This window comes from Ovis aries, chromosome 21 (genome assembly GCF_016772045.2).
Source record: "Ovis aries strain OAR_USU_Benz2616 breed Rambouillet chromosome 21, ARS-UI_Ramb_v3.0, whole genome shotgun sequence".
NCBI lineage: Eukaryota > Metazoa > Chordata > Mammalia > Artiodactyla > Bovidae > Ovis > Ovis aries.
This window is the reverse complement of record NC_056074.1, coordinates 23,792,197-23,813,741: the sequence shown is the minus strand read 5'-3', so window position 1 is coordinate 23,813,741 and position 21,545 is coordinate 23,792,197. Positions and strand designations below refer to the sequence as shown.

Genomic DNA, 21,545 nt, shown 5'->3' with positions numbered 1-21,545 from the left:
CAATTTGATCTCTGGTTCCTCTGCCTTTTCTAAAACCAGCTCGAACATCTGAAAGTTCACGGTTCACGTATTGCTGAAGCCTGGCTTGGAGAATTTTGAGCATTAGTTTACTAGCATGTGAGATGAGTGCAATTGTGTGGTAGTTTGAGCATTCTTTGGCATTGGCTTTCTTTGGAATTGGAATGAAAACTGACGTTTTCCAGTCCTGTGGCCCCTGCTGAGTTTTCCAAATTTGCTGGCATATTGAGTGCAGCACTTTCACAGCATCATCTTTTAGGATTTGAAATAGCTCAACTGGAATTCCATCACCTCCACTAGCTTTATTCATAGCGATGCTTTCCAAGGCGCACTTGACTACACATTCCAGGATGTCTGGCTCTAGATGAGTGATCACACCATCATGATTATCTGGGTCGTGAAGATCTTTTTTGTACAGTTCTTCTGTGTATTCTTGCCACCTCTTCTTAATATCTTCTGCTTCTGTTAGGTCCATACCATTTCTGTCCTTTATCAAGCCCATCTTGGCATGAAATGTTCCCTTGGTATCTCTAATTTTCTTGAAGAGATCTCTAGTCTTTCCCATTCTGTTGTTTTCCTCTATTTCTTTGCATTGATCACTGAAGAAGGCTTTCTTATCTCTTCTTGCTATTCTCTGGAACTCTGCTTTCAGATGCTTATATCTTTCCTTTTCTCCTTTGCTTTTTGCCTCTCTTTTCACAGCTTTTTGTAAGGCCTCCTCAGACAGCCATTTTGCTTTTTTGCATTTCTTTTCCATGGGGATAGTCTTGATCCCTGTCTCCTGTACAATGTCACAAACCTCATTCCATAGTTCATCAGGCACTCTATCTATCAGATCTAGGCCCTTAAATCTATTTCTCAACAGAGCTAAAGTTTACAATCTTCTCATGTTTTTCCTGAGCATGCACGTGGCTTTATTCTAGGTAGGAGACTCTGATAGTTTACATGAGACCATGGTGATGGAGAGGAAAAATCTAAGTGATCTTAAAGAGGAAAAATCTAGATGATCTTAAAGAGGTATAATTCACCAATCGTTAAATATACAGAGGCACATATTTTATTTCAAAAAAGAATCTTTCATTTTAAAATTCTGATGGTGAATCATTTAATCTTTTAAAACCCATCTGAGAGATTATCTTTTTTTCTTTGTTGACGCGATTCATTTTGAACTCTAATGAATCTATATTTGACTCCAAGTCAGTTCATCTGTCTATTCAGAAAATCAAATTGTAAGAAGAAGTTACTATGAATCTTTCTCTAACAAGAAATTTTTCTTCCTAGTGGATATTTTGACATACGTTGTCTGGAAGTTAAGTGGGTTACCTGCAACTCGTGTAATTGGAAGTGGTTGTAATCTAGACTCTGCCCGTTTCCGTTACCTAATTGGACAGAAGTTAGGTGTACATCCCTCCAGCTGCCATGGTTGGATTATTGGTGAACATGGTGATTCTAGTGGTAAGTGTAAACTCATTACCATTATATAATCACACTTCTTATCTTTAATAATGCTTATTTTCCTTAAAGTGTTGGCATTTTACTGTTGTTTTCCTTAACTTTCAGTCTTTTGTGTCATTGATTTAGCTACCTCACACAAAATAGTGCATAGAGAATATAGCTACTTTAAAATTCATTGAGTGTGTTTTTTTTTTGTTTTTTGTTTTGGTCTGGAGCACTTTCATTGTGGTTTTAAGGACAGAATTATTAAGATATAATACACATCCCATAAATTTTACCCATTTAAAGTGTGTAATTCACTGGACTTTTATTCACAAAGTTGTGCAACCATCACCACAGTCTAATAGTAGAAAATTTGCATCATCCCCAAGAACTCTCATTCCTGCACTGGTGCCCTAACCACAGGCAACCATTAATCTACTTTGTGACTCTTGAGTTTGTTTTCCCCTGACTTTTCACAGAAATAAAATTTTTTAATGTGTGATTTAAACTATTACTTAAGTCATATGTCTTGGCTCTTTTCCTAACTTAAACATTTAATCTCTGCTACACAATTAGAACTTCATGCTTATGATGCTCTCTAATTCTGTGATGTGCATCAGTCTTCTTTCCATAATGCCAGTAGATCCATTGAGAATAGGCAACATTTATTCCTTTATTCGATCACATTTGTTCAAAACATTTAATAAGTACTTCTCTTTTCTTCATACTTCAATGGTCATAGTATAATAAGTATTTTTATTTGATTCAAACAAATTTTTTTGACCAGTGCCTTAATTTGACTCTGTTGGCTGGTGTTATTGTCTTAGCTTAAAAGACAATAATCATTAAAAATAATTTTCCCAGATATGTTTTAATTTCTCCCATTTAATATTCCATGATTTTATTTAAAAAAACTCTGTATGGTTTAATAGTGTGATATTAATTTATTGCTCTTTGCCCTCTTATTTTGTTATTTCTTATAGATTATTTTCTTTGTGGATTCTATATTTGTATCTTGCTTTAACATGCCTCCTTACCACAAATTACCAATAAATTCTACTGCATATTTTATATTTTATGATACTTTATAATTTTACTTTTTACATTTCTCACTTTTGTCTATTTGAAACTTATTTTTATATATGGTGTAAGGTAGTAACCTAACTTTATTCTTAAAAACCACACTAAACTTACCATATATGTATAAATTAATAAAATATGATAAAGCCAACACCTGGGTAAAAAAAATCCACTGCACTTAAACAACTGAAGTATTGGGCAGAAGGGTTCATTATGAGATTTATTTCTTTTAGTGCCTTTATGGAGTGGAGTAAATGTTGCTGGTGTTTCTCTGAAGAGTCTAGACCCTAAGTTAGGAACTGATTCAGACAAGGACTCCTGGAAAAATATCCATAAGGAAGTTGTTGGAAGGTAACATTAGTTATTCACTTTCTTAGTACCTTAATAATCAGTTGTAACAACATATTTTACAGAGAAAAAGTATAAAAGTTGATTTTTGCTTTTTGTGAGGTAAATAACATTCTGAAAATTCCCATTGGACTCACATAATGCATAGCTTTTTTGGGGGGGACATTTTTCAAACAGAAAAGAAGACAGTAAGGACTTTGTTTCTATGATTTTGACTAAGTATATCATACAGGTGGAATCATTCAGTATTTGTCTCTTTGTGACTATTTTGCTTAGCATAATGTCCTTAAGGTTCATCCATATTATAGTATATGTCCGAGTTTCCTTACATTTTAAGACTGAATAATATTCTGTTGTATGTAAACATACCACATATTGCTTATTCATTCATCTCTAGATGGATTCTTGGTTCGCTTCCATGCTTTAGCTACTGTGAATAATGCTGCTATGAATATGCGTGTACAGATCTCTCTGAGACTCTGTTTTCAGTTCTTTGGGGTATATACCCGTAAGTGAAATTGCTGCTGTTGTTCAGTCGCCCAGTCGTGTCCAACTCTTTGCAACCCCATGAACTGCAGCACACCAGGCCTCCCTGTCCCTCACCATTTCCTGGAGTTTGCCCAAGTTCATGTCCATTGCATCAGGGATACCATCCAGCTGTCTCATCCTCTGATGCCCTCTTGTCCCTCTGCCCTTTGTTTTGAGGAAGCACACCATACTGTTTTCCACAGTGGCTATACCATTTCACATTCCCACCAATACTGTAGAGAAGTTCCAATTTCTCCACATCCTCACCAACACTTGTTATTTTCTCTTTAACAGTGGCCATCCTAATGGATGTGAGGTGATATCTTATTGTAGTTTTGATTTGCATTTCCTTAATTAGTGATGCTGAACATTTTGTCCTGTGCTATTAGGCCATCTGTATATCTTATTTGGAGAAATGTCTATTCAAGTCTTTTGCCCAGATTTGAATTGGATTTTTTGTTGGTGGTTGAGTTTTAAGAGTCCTTACTATATTCTGTATATTAATCTCTCATCAGATAATTTACAAATATTTTCTTCCATTCCATGTGGAATTCCATTCCACATTTTCATAGTCTTTTGATGTACAAAACTTAGACATTTTCATAAAGTGCTTTTGTCTGTTTTTTATTTTGTTGCCTTTTGTGTTCTATTCCAAGAAATTATTGCCAGATGCAATGTTGTGAAGTTTTGCCCTGTGTTTTCATGTAAGAGTATCATAGTTTTAGGTCTTACATTCAGATCTTTAATTCATCTTGAATTCGTTTTTATAAATGGTTTTAGGAAAGGGTCCAATTTTAATCTTTTGAATGTGGATATCCAGTTTCCCCAGAATCGTTGGTTGAAATGACTGCCCTTTTCCCATTTAGTGATGTTGGCACAATTTTTGAAAATCAGTTGAACAGATTTTCAGATATGGAGGTTTACTTCTGAGCTTTCTATTCTATCTCACTGGTCTATATGTTTATCTTGATGCCAGTACCATGCAATTTTGATTACTGTAGCTTTACAGTTAGTAAATTTTGAGGTCAGAAAGTATGAGTCCTTCAGCTTTCAAGATTGTTTTAGCTATTCTGAATCGCTTGAGATTCCATATGAATTTTAGGGTGAGTTTTTCAACTTCTGCAAAATCTATCCTTGGGAATTTTATGGAAATTTCATTAAATCTGTAGATGGTCTAGGGTAGTATTAGCCTCTTAATAATATTAAGTCTCCAGTTCATAAACATAGGTTGTGTTTCTGTTTGTTTATGTCTTCTTTAATTTCTTTCATCAGTGTTTTGTGGTTTTCATTGTGCAAGTCTTTTACCTGCTTGGTTAATTCTGAAGTACTTTTTTTTTTTTTTTTTGGTGCTATTGTAAATGGGATTCTTTTACTAATTTCCTTTTCAGATTGTTCATTGTCATTAAATAGGAATGCAGTATTTTAATGCTAACTTTCTACCTGCTAGTTTCCTGAATTCATTAATTAGTTAAACATTTTGTTGTTGTTGTTGTGTGTATGGAGTCTTCATGGTTTTCTGCATATAAGATCATATCATCTATAAGTAGAGATACTTTTATTGCTTCCTTTCCAATTTGGATGCCTTTTATTTGTCTTTCTTATCTAATTGCTCTGGATAGAACTTTCAATGTTGTGATGAATGGAACTGGCAAAAGGGAGCATCTTTGCCTTATTCTTGATCTTAAAGGAAAAGCTTTTAGTTTGTAACCATTGGGTATGACCTTCACTATGGGCTTTTCATGTATGGCTTTTATTATGTTGAGGTAATTTTTTTCTACTCCTAGCTTCTAAGGTGTTTTTATCATGAAAAAGTGTTATAAATTTTATCAAATAATTTCTCTGGGTCAATTGTAATGACAATGTGGTTTTCCTCTTTTATTCTCTTACTGTGATACATTACATTGGTGGATTTTGGTATGTTGAACTATCTTTGCTTCCTGGGACTGAATCATGGTATATAATCCATTAAATACTGTTGAATTCAGTTTGCTAGTATTTTGTTTAGGATTTTTGCCTCAATGTTTGTAAGGGATAATGGTCTGTAGTTTTTCCTTTTCTCTCTTCCTTCCCCTCCCCTTTTAAAATTATTTTAATTAAAAAAAATAGTGACTTTGTCTTTCTTTGGTATCTGTGTAATGCTTAGAATTAATAATAATGTCTTCACTTTCATTTCTGATTTTAGTAATTTGAGTCTTCTCTCTTTCTTCTTAATTCATCTAGCTAAAAGTTGTCAATTTTGTTGACCTTTTCAAAAAACTGTTGATTTTTTTCCATTGTCTTTCCATTCTCTATTTTGTTATTTCCACTCTAACCTGTATTATTTACTTCCATCTGCTAGATTTAGATTTAATGTGTCCTTCTTTTCCTAGTTCCTTAAGTTGAATGTTCGATTGTTGATTTGACATCTTTCTTGCTTTTTAATGTAAGCATATATAGCTGGCTGGCTATAAGTTTCCCTTTAATACTGCTTTCTTTGTCTAATAAGTTTTATGTTTTCATTTCTATTCATCTCCTAAGTATTTCCTAATTTCTATTGTGATTTCTTTTTTATCCATTGGGTTGTTATAGAGTGTGCTTCTTAATTTCCGCAGATTTGTGAATTGTTCAGTTTTACTTGTATTATTGATTTCTAAATTCCCCTTGTTGTGTCAGAGAATATGATGTATTCTCTGTATGATGCCTGTCTTAATAAATCTGTTGAGACTAGCGATTTCCCTAGTGGTCCAGTGTCTAAGACTCCATGCTCCCAGTGCAGGGCGCTCAGGTTTGGTCCCTGGTCAGGGAACTAGATCTCACATGCTGCAACTAAGAGTTCACATGCTGTAACTAAAGGGTCCTGCATGCCACAGTGAAGATTGAAGATCCGCGTACCACAGCTAAGACCCAGTACAGCCGAATAAATAAATATTTTTTAAAACTGAAAAGAACTAAATCTATTGAGACTTAATTTGTGGCGTAGCATTTAGTCTACTCTAGAAAATATCCCATGTATACGTGAGGAGAACATAGACACTGCTGTTGAGTAAAGTGTTCTGCTAGATTTGGTTGGTCTATTATGTTGAATTCTCAGTTTCTTTCCTTACTTTCTGATTGAGAGTGGGGTATTGAAGTCTTCAGTTATTATTGTAGAACTGTCTACCTTTTCCTTCAATATTTCCAGTATTTGCTTCATGTATTTTGATGGCCTGCTATTAGATGCACACATGTTTATATAATTATTGTTTTATTTTCTTGAACCTCTGGTTAGTATATAATGTCATTTGTCTATTGTCAACTCTGATTTAAAGTCTGTTTTGTCTGACATTAGTATAGCCACCTCTGCTCTCTTTTGGTTACTATTTGTATAAAATATCTTTTAATCTATTTGTGTCTTTGGCTTTACTTACTTTTAAGTAAGTTTCATGTGATAGCTTATACTTGGTTCATGTGTTTTTATCCATTCTGTCAATCTCTTTTGCTTGGAGAGTCTAATTCATTTACATTTAAAGTCGTTACTGATAAGGAGTGGCTTCTTCATTGTGCTCTTTGTTTTCTATATGCTCTAGAGCTTTTTGTTCCTCATTTCCTATATTACTGTTTCATGTTTATTTTTCATAGTGGAATATTTAAATTTCTTTCTTATTTTCTTTTGTATATATCCTACAGCTATTTAGGACTTCCCTGGTGGCTCAGACAGTAAAGCGTCTGTCTACAATGCAGGAGACCCAGGTTCGATCCCTGGGTCGGGAAGATCCCCTGGAGAAGGAAATGGCAATCCACTCCAGCACTATTGCCTGGAAAATCCCAAGAACAGAGGAGCCTGGTGGACTACAGTCCATGGGATTGCAAAGAGTCAGACACAACTGAGCGACTTCACTTACAGCTATTTATTATAGCTGTTTTTATTCTGGTTGCCATGGGGGATTACCTTTAGCACCCTAAAGTTATAATACTTTTAATTGAATTTCTACCAGCTTAACTTTAGTAATGTACAAAACCTCTGCTTCTTCATAGTTCTATCCTCACCCCTTTTGATTGTTGATGTCATAAAATTGCATCTTTATGCACTGTTTGCCCAAAAATATAAATTAATAATTCTTTTAAATGCAGTTGTTTCTTAAATTTTAAAATGAGAGTTACATACCAAAGTCACAGTGATACTACCTTTTTGACCAATTGTTCTTTTAAATGTATTAGTCTCTAAAATTATGCAGAAAACAAAAAGTGGAAGTAGAAACTATTGTTACCATATTACTAGCTTTTATAAATATCCATGCATTTACCTTTATTGAGATCTTTATTTTTTCACATGGCTTAAAATTACTGTTTATTTCACCCTGCAGGACTGCCTTGACTAATTCTTGCAGGGCAAGTTTAGTGGCAATGAACTCCCTTAGCTTTTGTTTCTTTCACAATGTCTTAATTTTTCCCTCACTTTAAAAAGATAGTTTTGCCAGATATAAGATTCTTGGTTGACATTTGTTTTATTTTTTATCAGTTTAAATATATCTGCCCACTACTTTCTGGCTTCCAAAGTTTCTGGTGATGATCATATTTTTAACTTCTTCAATCTTTTTTCTTTCTGTTTCTTAGGCTCAGTTATTTGCATTGTCCTATCTTTTAAGTTTAATGATTCTGTCTTCTGCCTGCTCAAATCTGTTGTTTAATCCATCTAGTGATTTTTCTTTTTCATTTCACTCATTGTTTTTTTCAGCTCTAGGAATTGGGGTCTGGGGTTTATTTTTAGGTTTTATGTTTCTTTATTGGTATTTCCATGTTGTTCACTCATCATTTTCTTGACTTTCACTATAGCTTCCTTTAGATTTTTGAGCATCTTTAAGACAGTTATTTTAAAGTCTTTGTCCAGTATATCTGCCATCAGTTTTTTTCCTCCAAGGACAGTTTCTGTTGGTTCATTTCTTCCTTTGAATGGGCTTTACTTTCATGTATTTTTGTATACCTTGTGATTTTTTTGTTGTTGTTGAAAACCAGATGTTTTAATCTAATAATGTGGCAACTTTAGAAATCAGAATCTATCCAGTCCCCAGGGTTTGCTGAGTTTTTGTTCTTGTTGGTATTGCTTTTGTGTTTTGATTGTTGAAAGTTCTTTCTGTGCCAAGACCAGCCTGAGTTGTAATCTTATGGTCTTTGATGTTGTTTCTAAGCCTGTGCACATAGGTGGTTACTTTCTAATTTCCTCAAAATATGCAGTTGCTTTTGTATATTCTGGTCTTCAGTGTCTGGCTCCCAAGAGGAAAAAAGAAATATTAAGGGAAGAGGAAAAGGGTACTTGGTCTTTACATTCCCTAGAGGCCACCTTAATAAAAAGGGGAGAAGCTTGCAATAGTTGTGGGGAGATGAAACAATAATGGCTTTGCCCTCTTTGTCTCCACCTCTGTTATCAGAAGCAGTAATCATTCATTAGAAAACAGATCTCTGATATTTGAAGAAAAGAGTCCTTTTCACAGGCTGTGCACAAGCTGCTTTGGGTACATGTGAACAGCTGCTACTGTGCTAAGAGCTTAAATTAACCACAATTTAATGTACAAGCCTTCCCTTGGAAGTTTTGAGCTTTCAGAAGACTCCAGAGTTTCCCCAAAAGTTATATCAAACAGAGTCTGGCATTGCATTTATTGTCTAGGTGGAGAGATAGATTCCTGGTGCTTCCTACTCTCCATCTTCCTAGAACCCTCCAGTACTTGAAGGTGAAAGTTGCTCAGCCGTGTCCAACTCGTTGTGACCCCATGGACTATAGCCCTCCAGGCTCCTCTGTCCATGGAATTCTCCAGGCAAGAATACTGGAGTGGGTAGCCATTCCCTTCTCCGGGGGATCTTCCCAACCCAGGGATCAAACCCAGGTCTCCCACACCGCAGGCAGATTCTTTACTGTCTGAGCCACCTAGGTTTTTAAACCTAGACAACTGTTTTGTGAAAAAGCATACTCAAAGTCATCTTTCCAAATATGCCTGGCTTTTTGGAAAAGATTCATACCTACAGTTAACCCTTTACCTTGATATCTCATCATGACCTGGGTGGTTATCTTTGTGTTATATATTGCTCATAATTCTTATGACAAACATGTCCTAATATTTTATACATAGAAAAAAGCAAGCTTTGTATACCTATAATCACCAGAATATATAAAATTAAATAGGTAACCAAAATCCCTCACCAGATGTTTTGATAATTCTTAATTAATTATACTATCTTAGTTTTCTTTTATTTACCATCATTTGTACCTTATTAAAGTTATTTGATAGCTGTATTTAATTATGTGTTCAGTTTCTCTGAACCAAACATTTCCTCTTCTGGTCAAACTGTTCCCACATCAGTTGGAAATTTCAGGTTAATATCCAAAAATATCTTTTCTTTGATGGTTGTTAGTGGTATGTTTCATTTTCTTAAATCTTCTTAAGAGGACCTACAAACGTTTGTTATGCCATATAGCTTTGGATAAGAGATTAAATTAATGCCTACCAAATGAAACATGTTAATATTAAAGAATCACTTCATATCATTCTCAAAAAAATGTCCCTTTCCCCCATCTACTATATATTTCCCATTATAGGGGCTATTGGAAGCTGTTTCCCAGTAAATGCAGGAATCTATCTGATCTGGCAGGACAACTCTAACCTAGACACTAAGGAACGTGTTTTAGCCAAGACTGCTTTCCAGACGTCATGGAGTAACCCATCTTTATAGGGATGTCACATTGTTGGACTTTTGTCTGCCCAGTCCCTGATAATTGTACTATAGGGACTGTTAGTTTCTTTTTCATTTGAAACACTGTTGCTATAAGGGAATAGTGATTAAGATCACATTTTCCACTGAAGTCCTGTGTGATTTGAATACCAAAAACTGCAACACATTACAGATGAGTACTCATTCCAGTTAGTCCTTAACAATGAAGTGTCCAAAATTAAAGTATTTACCCCTTTTTCATTTAGTAGAGGGTCTATAGTTATAAAGACTCCTCAGGATACTGCTAGTACTTTCCTTAAAACAACTCAACTCATATTATTCAACTCTAATTTTTCAGCGCCTAACTAACAATTGCAGGGGAGTGACAACATGATTCAATAGGATGTCGTTCCAATTTCTGAATGAGCATTTACTTTACAATATGGGTCAGTTTTTGTCTTAAAATACCTGCCTTAAAACTGCTTTTCCTTGATTCTACCTTTTATATCAGAAGTTTTAATTTCATAAGATTGGTTAACAACAACTAAAGGATTATGTTCTTAGCCATTTTCTTCTCAACCCTCTTCTCCAGATTCCACTATTAAGATTTGTTCTCAGTTACCTAACGCATAGCTTTATTCAGCTCTAAAGACCACCAGTCCGTCAGTCACTAGGCTAAACTTCCTTTCCTTTTTTTAAATTAATAACCGCACAGTCTTAGTTACATTGAGAGTCTGAAAGTTAATCTTAATTTTGATACCAATCTTCATGGCCTCTAATAGTGCCCTGGTTTTGGATTGATAGTCAAATCACAGGGCACCACAATAAATATAGTCCATGTTGAGCTGATCCATTTGCTACTGTGTTGTATGCAGCCCTGGAGCCTTGAAGCTGTGCCTAGGTGGTTGCAAGAACCCCCGATACAAATAGTGATGCTGTACATTCTGTGTTTCTTGTCCTGGATCCTTTTCTCAAAAATATATAAAATCTGAGCTAAGTTAAAACCTCTTTGTCCTTTAAGTTTTAACTGTCAATCCAAACTCACATTGCTGTTGGTGGTAATGCAAAAATAAAATACATATTTATTACAGAAAATAAGAACATTCATAAGCATAAAGAAGAGGTCGCCTGTAAGCCTGTTACTCAAAAATAATCATGTAATAATTTGGTGGATTGATATAATTCTAAAGTTCCTATAAAAGTACATTATGTTTTTTACAAGCCTGAGATAAGAAATTACATAATATTTAGGATTATGCTATTTTCCTTTGAAAAAATATCAAAACATTTCCCCATGCTTTAATATATTATTAATAATATATCCTTAGGGAAAAGATATAACTTATCTTATAATTATACAAAGTTACATTGACACCTTAAAAATTTTATGTGGTCAGCAAGATATATATGCTTTCAACATGATCAGATTCTATGTTTGGATATTTAAGCAAAAATACAAAAATTTGAAGCTAAGTTTCATTTCGAGTGGCACAAATGACCTAGTACTGTGCCTTTATGGTAAACAAAGGGTAAATTACTACTTACAGTGAATAATGACATTTACGAGAATAATATAGAAATTTTTATTGCCTATTCAGAGATAATTTCAAGAAGAGATCTCTAAGAAAATTTTAAGAGTGTTATTGAAATGTAGGTTGCTTTAGAATAGATGCTTGAAAAATATGTTCTCTCTGAATCAATTCTCATGAATTCGATTTTCTTACTTTCCACAACTGTAGTGCCTATGAGATTATCAAGCTGAAGGGGTATACCTCTTGGGGTATTGGACTGTCTGTGACAGATCTGGTAAAATCAATTTTGAAAAATCTTAGGAGAGTGCATCCAGTATCCACTATGGTGAAGGTAGGCTTAAATAGAATCTTCACTTATCATTCTTTGAATAATGCTGAGTCCTTACTATGTGCCAGGCATTACACAAAATGTTGAGAATATATTGGTGAACAAAACAGTCAGAGACTCTGACCTTATAGAGTTTAATGAAAGATAGCAACTTAATAAAACAGTTACAAAAGCCAATAATAACACATTTTGTTAAGTGCCATGATGACAAACGATGAAGTTCTTAGAGTATACAAGAAAAGACTTTAACTGCTCTGGGGAGGGGCCATTCTTGGTACAGGCAGGCAGGATTTTCTAAGGAAGTAAAATGTGGCCTAATCTGAATAATGAGTAGGAGTTAATTTGGAAGGCTGGACTAATATTCCAAGCAGAGGGAGGAACACATGTGAAGGGGACCTGAGGTAGATATAAAAAGAGGGCACTTGAGAATCTGGAAGGAAAAAAAGGTCAGTTATTGAAATGCACAGAGCAAAGGGAGCATAGGGAGGTGCATGATAAGGCTGGGGGAAGTAGGCAGGTTGGGCCACTGAAAGTCGTATAAGTCTTAAAAGGTGTCTGGGTTCTTACCGTAAGAGCTATGGGAATCTACCGAAGAACTTAAGAAAAGGACTGGTCTCACAGTCTTTGCTTTTGTTGTTAAAAAGATTCCTGGGGTTGTGATGGACAGAACAGATTTGAAGGGGACAAGAGTATAGGTAGACAAACTTGGGAAGAGGCTGTGTATTACAGAAAAAAGTAGTAGTAGAGATGAAGAGATGGGGACAAATTTGAGATACATTGTATTTTAGAGGTAAAATTCATAGGTCTTGGTAATGGAGTGAGGTGGAAAATGAGGGAGACAAAGGTCATTCTTAGATTTCTGTTTTGCACAGTTAAATGGTAGTATAATCCACTGAGGGAAGGCATATTCAAAGAGAATCAGATTTGAAGATCATGTTTGCAATTAGCGAGAAATTGAATTTGAGGTGCCTTTGTAATGTCTGAGAGAAAATAGGCAGTTGGGTACAAGCTTCTGGAATTCATAAAAGAGTTTTGGGTTGCAGTTATAAATGTGAGCATCATCACCACGAAAGCAGTAAGCCACAGAAGCCAACTCAAACTAGCTTAGGCTAAAGAGCATATGCTGATTCATGTAACTGAAATGCCAAGGAGGCCTGAACCACATGCTCAAATTGTATCGTTAGAGCTATTTTTTCTCTCCACAATCTTTGCTCATCTTTTCTCTCTTGTTGGCATTAATATCCTGTGGACATTTTTCATGGAGCAACAAAGATGGTTCCCATCAGCTGCATGCTTAGAGCCGACAGTATCAGTTCCCTGCCTCTCCATTACCCACACTAATTTCTTGATAATTGGCCTTTTGGGGATTACTTGTCCATTCCCATGATACTTGTCAGTTGGGGAGAGGAAGTTACTGAAAGGAAAGGAGAGGTTCTGTCAAAAAAAAAAAACAGAAAGAGATACTTGACAGGCAAAGACAATAGCTATCCCTTACACATGATAACTGAAATCATGAATTTCAATGAGCTTGCCTAAGGAGAGAGTATAAAGTGACAAGACAGGTTGAATCTTGAGGAATTTCAGTTTTGAAAGCTGAGTTTATAGTGTGAGTCCACGGAGGTGACTAAGTGGTGGCCGGAGCTAAAAGAGAAGCCAAGAGAACACAAAACCATGGTAACCAAGTGAGAGGAGGATGCCTTAAAGATGAAAGGATTGGCTTTCTGTTGTTGACTGATGTGAAGTCATGTAAAATGAAGGCTTGAAAATGCCAGGAAGATAAAGTGAAATATGTCATTGAGAGCCTTAGCAGGAGATGTTTAATAAAATAATAAGAATAAAAAAGTCTGATTGGAGAACACCAGGGTCTTCTTAACTTTGGCAGTGTTGACTTTCGGACCAGGTAATTCTTCATTGTTGGGAATGACTTTTGTGTTGTGGGATGTTAGCAGCATCCCTGGCCTCTACTCATTAGATGCCAGTACATACCAATTTTGACAATCAAAAATGTCTCCAGACATTACCTAATGTCCCTTGGGAGGCAAAATCATTTCCACCTCTTAAGTAACCTCTTACATAACCTCTTAAGTAACTGGGGAAATTAAAGCCAGTGTGGAAGTCGCTCAGTCGTGTCCAACTCTTTGCGACCCTATGGGCTGTAGCCCGCCAGGCTCCTCTGTCCATGAAATTCTCTAGGCAAGAATACTGGAGTGGGTAGCCATTCCTTTCTTCAGGGGATCTTCCTGACCCAGGGATTGAACCCAGACCTCCTGCATTGCAGGCAGATTCTTTACCATCTGAGCTACTAGGGAAGCCCAAAAGCCAGTATAAACAGCTCTTTTGAGGTAAGTGACTGTGAAAATAGAGCAGTAATTGGGGAGGAAAATCAGGGCAGGGCAAGTTTTTTTTCTTTTAAAAGATAAGATGTAAAGAAGATATTGGAGATAGAAATAATAAGCAGAGCATTCGGACTTCCCTGGTTGCACAGTGGTTAAGAATCTGCCTGCCAACACAGGGGACATGGGTTCGATCCCTGCTCCAGGAAGATTCCACATGCTGCAGACCAGCTAAGCCTGAGCACCGCAAGAACCGAGCCCATGCCCTAGAGCCCATGCTCAGCAATAAGAGAAGCCCATACATGGCAACAAAGACCCACCACATCTAACATAAATTAAAAATAAAAAATAAAATAAGCAGAGCATTCGTGAGGATATTAGCCCTAGGAAGGAGGAGGGACAGATATCTGTTTTAATAGGGGGTAACAAAGAGTCACTGCAGATAGTGATTGCAGCCATGAAATTAAAAGACATTTACTCCTTGGAAGAAAAGTTATGACCAACCTAGATAGCATATTCAAAAGCAGAGATATTACTTTGCCGACTAAGGTCCGTCTAGTCAAGGCTATGGTTTTTCCAGTAGTCATGTATGGATGTGAGAGTTGGACTGTGAAGACAGCTGAGCGCTGAAGAATTGATGCTTTTGAAGTGTGGTGTTGGAGAAGGCTCTTGAGAGTCCCTTGGACTGCAAGGAGATCCAACCAGTCCATTCTGAAGGAGATCAACCCTGGGATTTATTTGGAAGGAATGATGCTAAAGCTGAAACTCCAGTACTTTGGCCACCTCATGCGAAGAGTTGACTCATTGGAAAAGACTCTGATGCTGGGAGGGATTAGGGGCAGGAGGAGAAGGGGACAACAGGGGATGAAATGGCTGGATGGCATCACTGACTCGATGGATGTGAGTTTGAGTAAACTCCGGGAGATGGTGATGGACAGGGAGGCCTGGGGTGCTGCTATTCATGGGGTCGCAAAGAGTCGGACACGACTGAGCAACTGAACTGAACAAAGAAAACAGTGAATCATAGATTTGTAAGTTTGGCATTAGAAGCATCTGATGATGTCTATCTTTTTGGTGAAAGGAGACAAAATCATCTGCTGAAAGTCAAGGGAGATGGAGAAAAGTCGGATGTTTGAGAAGATTTGAAATCACCGTTGTAGATAATAAGAAATAGAATTTAACAGAATCAAGGCAGAATTTCTATCAAGTGGACTCATTTGAAATTGATAAGCATTAATTTTAACATATTAATGACTTTGTTGTCTCATTTTCTCTAGGGATCTGTGTGTAGGAATGGAGAAATAGATAGCTGAATTCATTGGGGTTTGGGTTTTATTTCGGGAGTGTTAAAAGGAGGAGAGAGAGGAAGACAGAGATAGATATAGGTGATTTTGGTTTCTACACATGTTAAAAATATGTTTGACCTTCTACTAAAGGGTCACAGTCAAATTCAAGACCTTTGCCCTTAAATGTTATATACATACAAATGAATAAATTACAAAAGAAAATGATTAGTAAAGATTTAAGAAATATTTATAAAAGCTAAAAATTAAAATAGGCAAAGGGTCTTAGAATGGCAAAAGGGTTACAGAATGGACCCAAGAAATAAATCTTAAGTTGGAGGAATCTCATAACAAATTTCAGAGTGGGATACTTGGGGTGGGAAGAGAAGGTCTCATGAACTAAAGAAAGAAGACAAGAAACTGGAAAGAAAGGGAATTGGTTGATTTATCCACATGGAGAATGACATCATCAAGGATAAGGGCAGAAACTGAGAGGGAAGATTATTAGGTGTTAGAGTCTTTTATGAATAACATGGAATACTCAATAGGTTTGGAGACGGTGATTAGAAAGAGAAGAGCTAAATAAGATGAGCCTCAAAAAATAGGGGGAATTTTTTTAAGAGAGCAAGGGATTAATAATTTGGACAAGACAGGAGTATACAGCGGATTCCACACACTGTTCCTCTTTTGAGGACGAGAGGGGCTCTGGGAGAATAAGCAATTACCTCCAGAGGGCTCCTGAAGAAGAGTTAGGTATCAAATGAAGGCTCCTCAAAAGAGATTGAGTAATATGGGAATTTCTTAGTCATTACTGAACAAATCAATAAATGAGTTGTATTTTATAGGAAATACTTAAACATTTGACATTAAGAGCAGAATCATTGTATGCTGTTATTCTTTTCTCCCAGTTCATTTTTATTCACATTTTCAGCAAATAAAGTTGGCAATAGAGTTTATTTAATATTACTATATTAACTTGATTTTTTTTTTTTTGGTCAATAAATAGAGAATTCTCTTTAAATAACCATTTCCTCACTTCATGGCCAGTCTAGGAGAAAAGGAAGCAAATTTCAGTACATCCAGGGGTCATATTGCCAGCCAGGCATGATGCTTAAAGGGAAAGAGGGTAGGCTGAGGGGCTGGCAGCAGGTCGTGGTCAGCACATAGGGGTAGGGCCCTTATTTCCAGTCCACCCAGCAGCCCCTAAGTGGGATGGACATGCGTTTCCAGTTTTAAGAAGCCCCTGCTAGTAGGAAGAGACACATTGAAAGTAGAGGGAACAAATTCCTGAATCACTAGCAGGGAAGGAGAATGGCTTCTGCTCCAGCCACACTAGCCTTTTTCCTGATGCCACCCAACCAACCCCTGCAGCTCATGTTCAAGCTCCAAAAGGCATTGTGCTACACAGAGATAGCACCAGGACCACGGACAGGAAAGGGAAGTGGGAGGAGGTAAGTGTAACTGGAGCTGGAGTGTGACTGGGAAGGGAATGTGCGTTGGCAGTCTGGTGGGCCAGTGGCCTTCCATGGCTAGGCATAGACCAGAGTGAAGTGAATGTGAGTAGAGCCTGGTGGGGAACCCTGCCAGGAGAAGACATGTAACTAGTCTGAGGAAATCATGAGGTTGAGTATCAAGTGGCTACCAAAATGAGGGAGCTGGACCGCAGTGGAGGAGATGGATAGGGAGCCCTTCTGTGGGCCACTAGAATAAAATAGGAACACTGAGCTCCTGAGTGAGCTCATTGTTCACTGAGGAGAGCCCCAGAGATGGTGAGAGGGAGGCTTGGCTGAGTAGTGCCAGTGGACTCTGAGCTATCAGGGGAAGCTGGGGGGCACCACTCCAGAGTTAAGGAGCCTCTCCCTTGCTCTGTGCTAGTTCCTGGCAACTTTACAGTCAGATTTGGAGGAAGAACAAGACCTTCCCATTGCTGCCTCCAACCCTATGTTCAACCCCAAGGGGTGAGGTAGGAAAATGCAATGGGTAGTGGGAGGCAGAGAGGTGTGAGAGATCTACTGAGTTTTCTTATCTTCCAGGGAGGAGGTGGAGGCTAGTGTGTGGTCATGTAGGCATTGTGTGAGTTACCCAGGTTGTAATAGGCTCTGGTAGCTGCCTCTACAGCCTTGGCTTCAGCTCCAGGGTTGACGGGAACATCAGGGCTGCTGATGGAAGGTTCCATGGCCCCAGTATAGGGTGGTGGCCATGGCTGCACCTATTCCACGGTACTGTCCATCATGAAGGACCCGGATAGAAGTCAGGTGCCAGCCAAGAGGGCAGGGGTGCATTCCATTAGTGACTGGCAGGGAGATTACATAAACCCTGCTGGGCATGAGAGGACCTTGTAACCTTAGGCTCTACCTCTGGAAACTTGAGAAGCCACCTGTTAGCACCTGTTGTCCAAACTTAATGGCATCCCCTGGTGTAGAGATTATGCAGAGCAGAGCTTTTCTAGCTACTTCCTACTTGTGCCTTCGCTGTTCTCTTATTTTACACCAAAAAACAAACACAGGCTGCTTGATCTCACAGGCTGCATAGTCCTTCATCAGACTGCATGGCATCCTTTCCCTTAGACAGAAATATGACAAAGGTTAAGGCTAAAGTAGACAATGTCTTTTTTGGTTCCTTTGAAGTCCTCTGGAATGTTCTTTGTGTCATTAAACACAAGTTCTTACATGGTCATAAGACATTACAATGCTTTTGGTGGTGTTCTCTCCACTGCCCTCAGTGATTCTTGAGTTCCATATTCTCTCTGTATATTCTAATTCTGAAGCTCTCTTGCATAGCAGCTTTTCCATATCACATTACTGAATAATAACCTAATTTTGCCTTTTAGGGCTCATATGGAATAAAAGAAGAAATCTTCCTCAGTATCCCTTGTGTCTTGGGACAAAATGGTGTCTCAGATGTTGTGAAAGTTAACTTGAATTCTGAGGAGGAGGCCCTTTTTAAGAAGAGCGCAAGCACACTTTGGAACATCCAAAAAGACCTGAAATTTTAAAACTTTTTAATGTTCCGTGTTTTAGAGAACAGAAGATAGTAGGCTGTATATTTTGAAAGTATTCTCACCTGATCTGTAAAAAATAAAAAGAACATTGGACCTATGACATAACTCCAGTCTCTCAAGACTAGAAAAAGGAAATGGTAAAGAACTTCTCCCCTTTAGGAATCTTTTATAGCTCTATTCTAATGGGCTCAACCTGTACAAATGTATGTCATAAATGTAAAAGTTGGCTTCAGGTTTATTAGAATATGTATAATAATCCATTTATACAGAGCTTATGATTCTTCTCATAAAACAATGGGATTTCTAGAATTGAAATTTCATCTTGTGCTTTCTTCCATTAGGACATCAGCATATTCACTTTATGTTGCTTCAGTAACTTCATGCATCTACATATAATCATTACAATTAATATCAATGTATATCAGAAGGAAAATAGAAATAAAACTTTATGGCCTAAAAAAATTAAATGAGGTATCTTCACCCTGCAAGTATTATACCAATTAATATAAACTCAAATAGTTGATTTGGTCCCACTGTTGAAATACCACACAGGGAGTTTAGACCAGGTTATTAATTTAGCATACGACTACTCTGCTTACTGTATTATGGTTATGAGGTCAGGATGACATGATTTCTGCCTTCAAGTATCTCACAGGAAGATTTAGGGTACCTCGACAGTCAGTTGGTAGCTCCCTCTTGGTGTCCAATGTTAGGAGTACACGTGCTTCATACAAAAATATATATTTCCTTGATTCCACAAAGAATTTAAGGCAGCTATAGGAAATAGACAATGAAACAAAAACTGAAAAATCAGGACCAAGGTAATTTATCAATTAGACTAGGACAGGACCGGTGGGAGAATTAGAAGGCTTGTATACAGGCCCTGAGGAGTTACATGGCTCTAGTGGAGGCAACCCCATTTGGTCAGAGAGTTATGGTTCACTCTCTTGCTAGTCTTGCTGTTTAATAGCTTTCAGTCATCTACTACTGAATATGGTTAGTTTCCCATTATTTTGTTCTCTCCTTTTTTTTCCATCTCTTCCCTTGAATGTACAAAATATGGTCGTGAGTGAGAGTTTCATTAGGATGGGGAGGAGGGGAGCCTAATGTGGGTTTGTCTTTTTATTTTTTAAAGTTCCTCTTATATACCAAATTAAAACTTCATTTTAGGAAAACCTTGCAGAGATCAAAAAAGCTGCAAAATACACTTTCTACAGGGAATATTCTAGGGAATAAAATTGCTCTACACTGTATGTTCTCAACTGGACCATTACTGTCCCAAGGGGTGAAAATTGGTTCTTGGGTGGGAGGTTGGTGAAAAAAATCTTTGATATTACAAAGGTTTGACTCGCCAAAGCTCAGGCCTACCAGACACAAGTCTCATTCTATAATATTTAATTTCACAATGTGGGGACAGGTGAGGGAGCTGAACACTTAGGGATAATGTCTGAAAAAGCTTTTGAGTAGACAATGAAAAAAAAGTTGAGAAACACTGCTCTACATTTTGTAAAAGAATTTGTCAGATGTGTATTATGTTTTATGATTCACAAGTGAGTTAGAAAACAGTCAAGTAGAATGTGGTGGGACAAGCAAGGAATGAGGGGGGATTTTATTAGATTCTACATTTAACAGACTTCATATATAATGAGCTGTAGAAATGGTTATCAGTTGTGTCTATGGTTATCAATTAGCACTGCCTTGATCAAAGTCTTAGTTTTGCATCTCATTTAAAAAATCTCTTGCATAGTGTTCAAAATTTTTTTCTACTTCAGCTCATATTTGTGGGTGGTAAAAAGCAGCCCTGCGATTCCTTTCTCCACAGCCCTGGTGAAAAATTCCCAGTGAAAAAGTGAAAGTGACAGTTAGTCTCTCAGTCTTCGCTTCATGACCCCCAGGACTGCAGCCTGCCAGGCTCTTCTGTCCATGGGATTCTCCAGGCAAGAATACTGGAGTGAGTAGCCATTCCATTCTCCAGGGGAGCTTTCTGAATCAGGAAGCAAAAGTCCTTACTTATCCTATACATTTAGGCAAGGTTTTTAAAAATAAATTTACTTGGGCTCCCCTGTAGCTGGATTCTGGGCAAGGAATGCTCTGTGTGATGGCCGAGGCCTTTCAGTTGAGTGTGCCTGCTTCACCCTGTGCTCTTGGAGCCCAGTGAGCCTCTGAAGCCCGCCGGCCAGAAGCATCAGCCTGCAGGGTGCACAGGTGGCAGGCAGCGGGCGCGCCGCCTCAGCGCTGAGTGTCCAGCGCCCGCTCCAGGCGGCCTCGGCCCGCGAGGTGTGCGCGGGCTGGCCGCCGCCTCGCGCAGCCTCAGTAGCCAGCGGCTTTCCTCCTCTGAGCTTCCGCCAGCTTTCTCCATCTTCCTCTTCCTCTTGCGTGGGCAGCCTGAGTCGTCCGCACCTGTGGGAGAATGGGGGGCTGTGGGAGTGAATTTCTGTTTCCTGGCGTTGACTCTTTGCTCCCTGCGGGCTGGTGGTGTGCCTGCCGCTCAGGGGAGGCTGGCTCTGCATCCATCTGAAGGCGGGCTGAGGTACTGCGCGCCTGAACCTTCTGGCCTGGGGCCTGTGGACTCGCCACGAATGCTGGGCTCCAGCCTGGAGCTAAGAGCTGGGGAGGGCAAATGGGAGGAAGAGCTTTCCCAGTGCTAAGTCTCATTTTTGGTGGAGCAGCCCCTTTTCCTTCCTTCATTCCCTCTTAACGCCTCTTTACTGCACCTTTTTCCTCCCCCTCCACTTGGTTTGTGTTCTGGATCATTCCCTAAGTGTCTGCAGCACCTCCTTCCCCACTGGCGCCCAGGAGTACTGTATATGACCCCTCTCACTACAGACCAATTCCAAATCGGAAGAGGCTTTGCAGTTTTTCCTCAGGATGGCCACCATCAAGTGTGAACTTCAGAAGAGGAAGAGCTTCACTATAGGAAGTGGATTGGCTGCCACTTGGCCTGTGCAGTCAGCATCTTACTAAAAGTTAAGTTGTACGCCGTTGTCAACAAGCCAG

The 21,545-nt window shown here is 38.2% G+C and overlaps 1 protein-coding gene across 2 annotated transcripts in view; it reads left to right on the top strand.

Moving 5' to 3' along the window:
* The window catches only part of LOC101118315 (L-lactate dehydrogenase C chain), a 36,559-nt gene extending 17,618 nt beyond the window's left edge, over window positions 1-18,941 (top strand). For both annotated transcript variants that reach the window (XM_027959706.3, XM_027959707.3), the window contains 4 exons: window positions 1,300-1,473; window positions 2,769-2,886; window positions 11,811-11,934; window positions 18,378-18,941. In XM_027959706.3, the coding sequence (XP_027815507.1) occupies window positions 1,300-1,473; window positions 2,769-2,886; window positions 11,811-11,934; window positions 18,378-18,542 (581 nt within the window). In that variant the 3' untranslated portion in view covers window positions 18,543-18,941. The remainder of the gene's footprint in view (window positions 1-1,299; window positions 1,474-2,768; window positions 2,887-11,810; window positions 11,935-18,377) is intronic.
* Window positions 18,942-21,545: the final 2,604 nt, after the last annotated feature.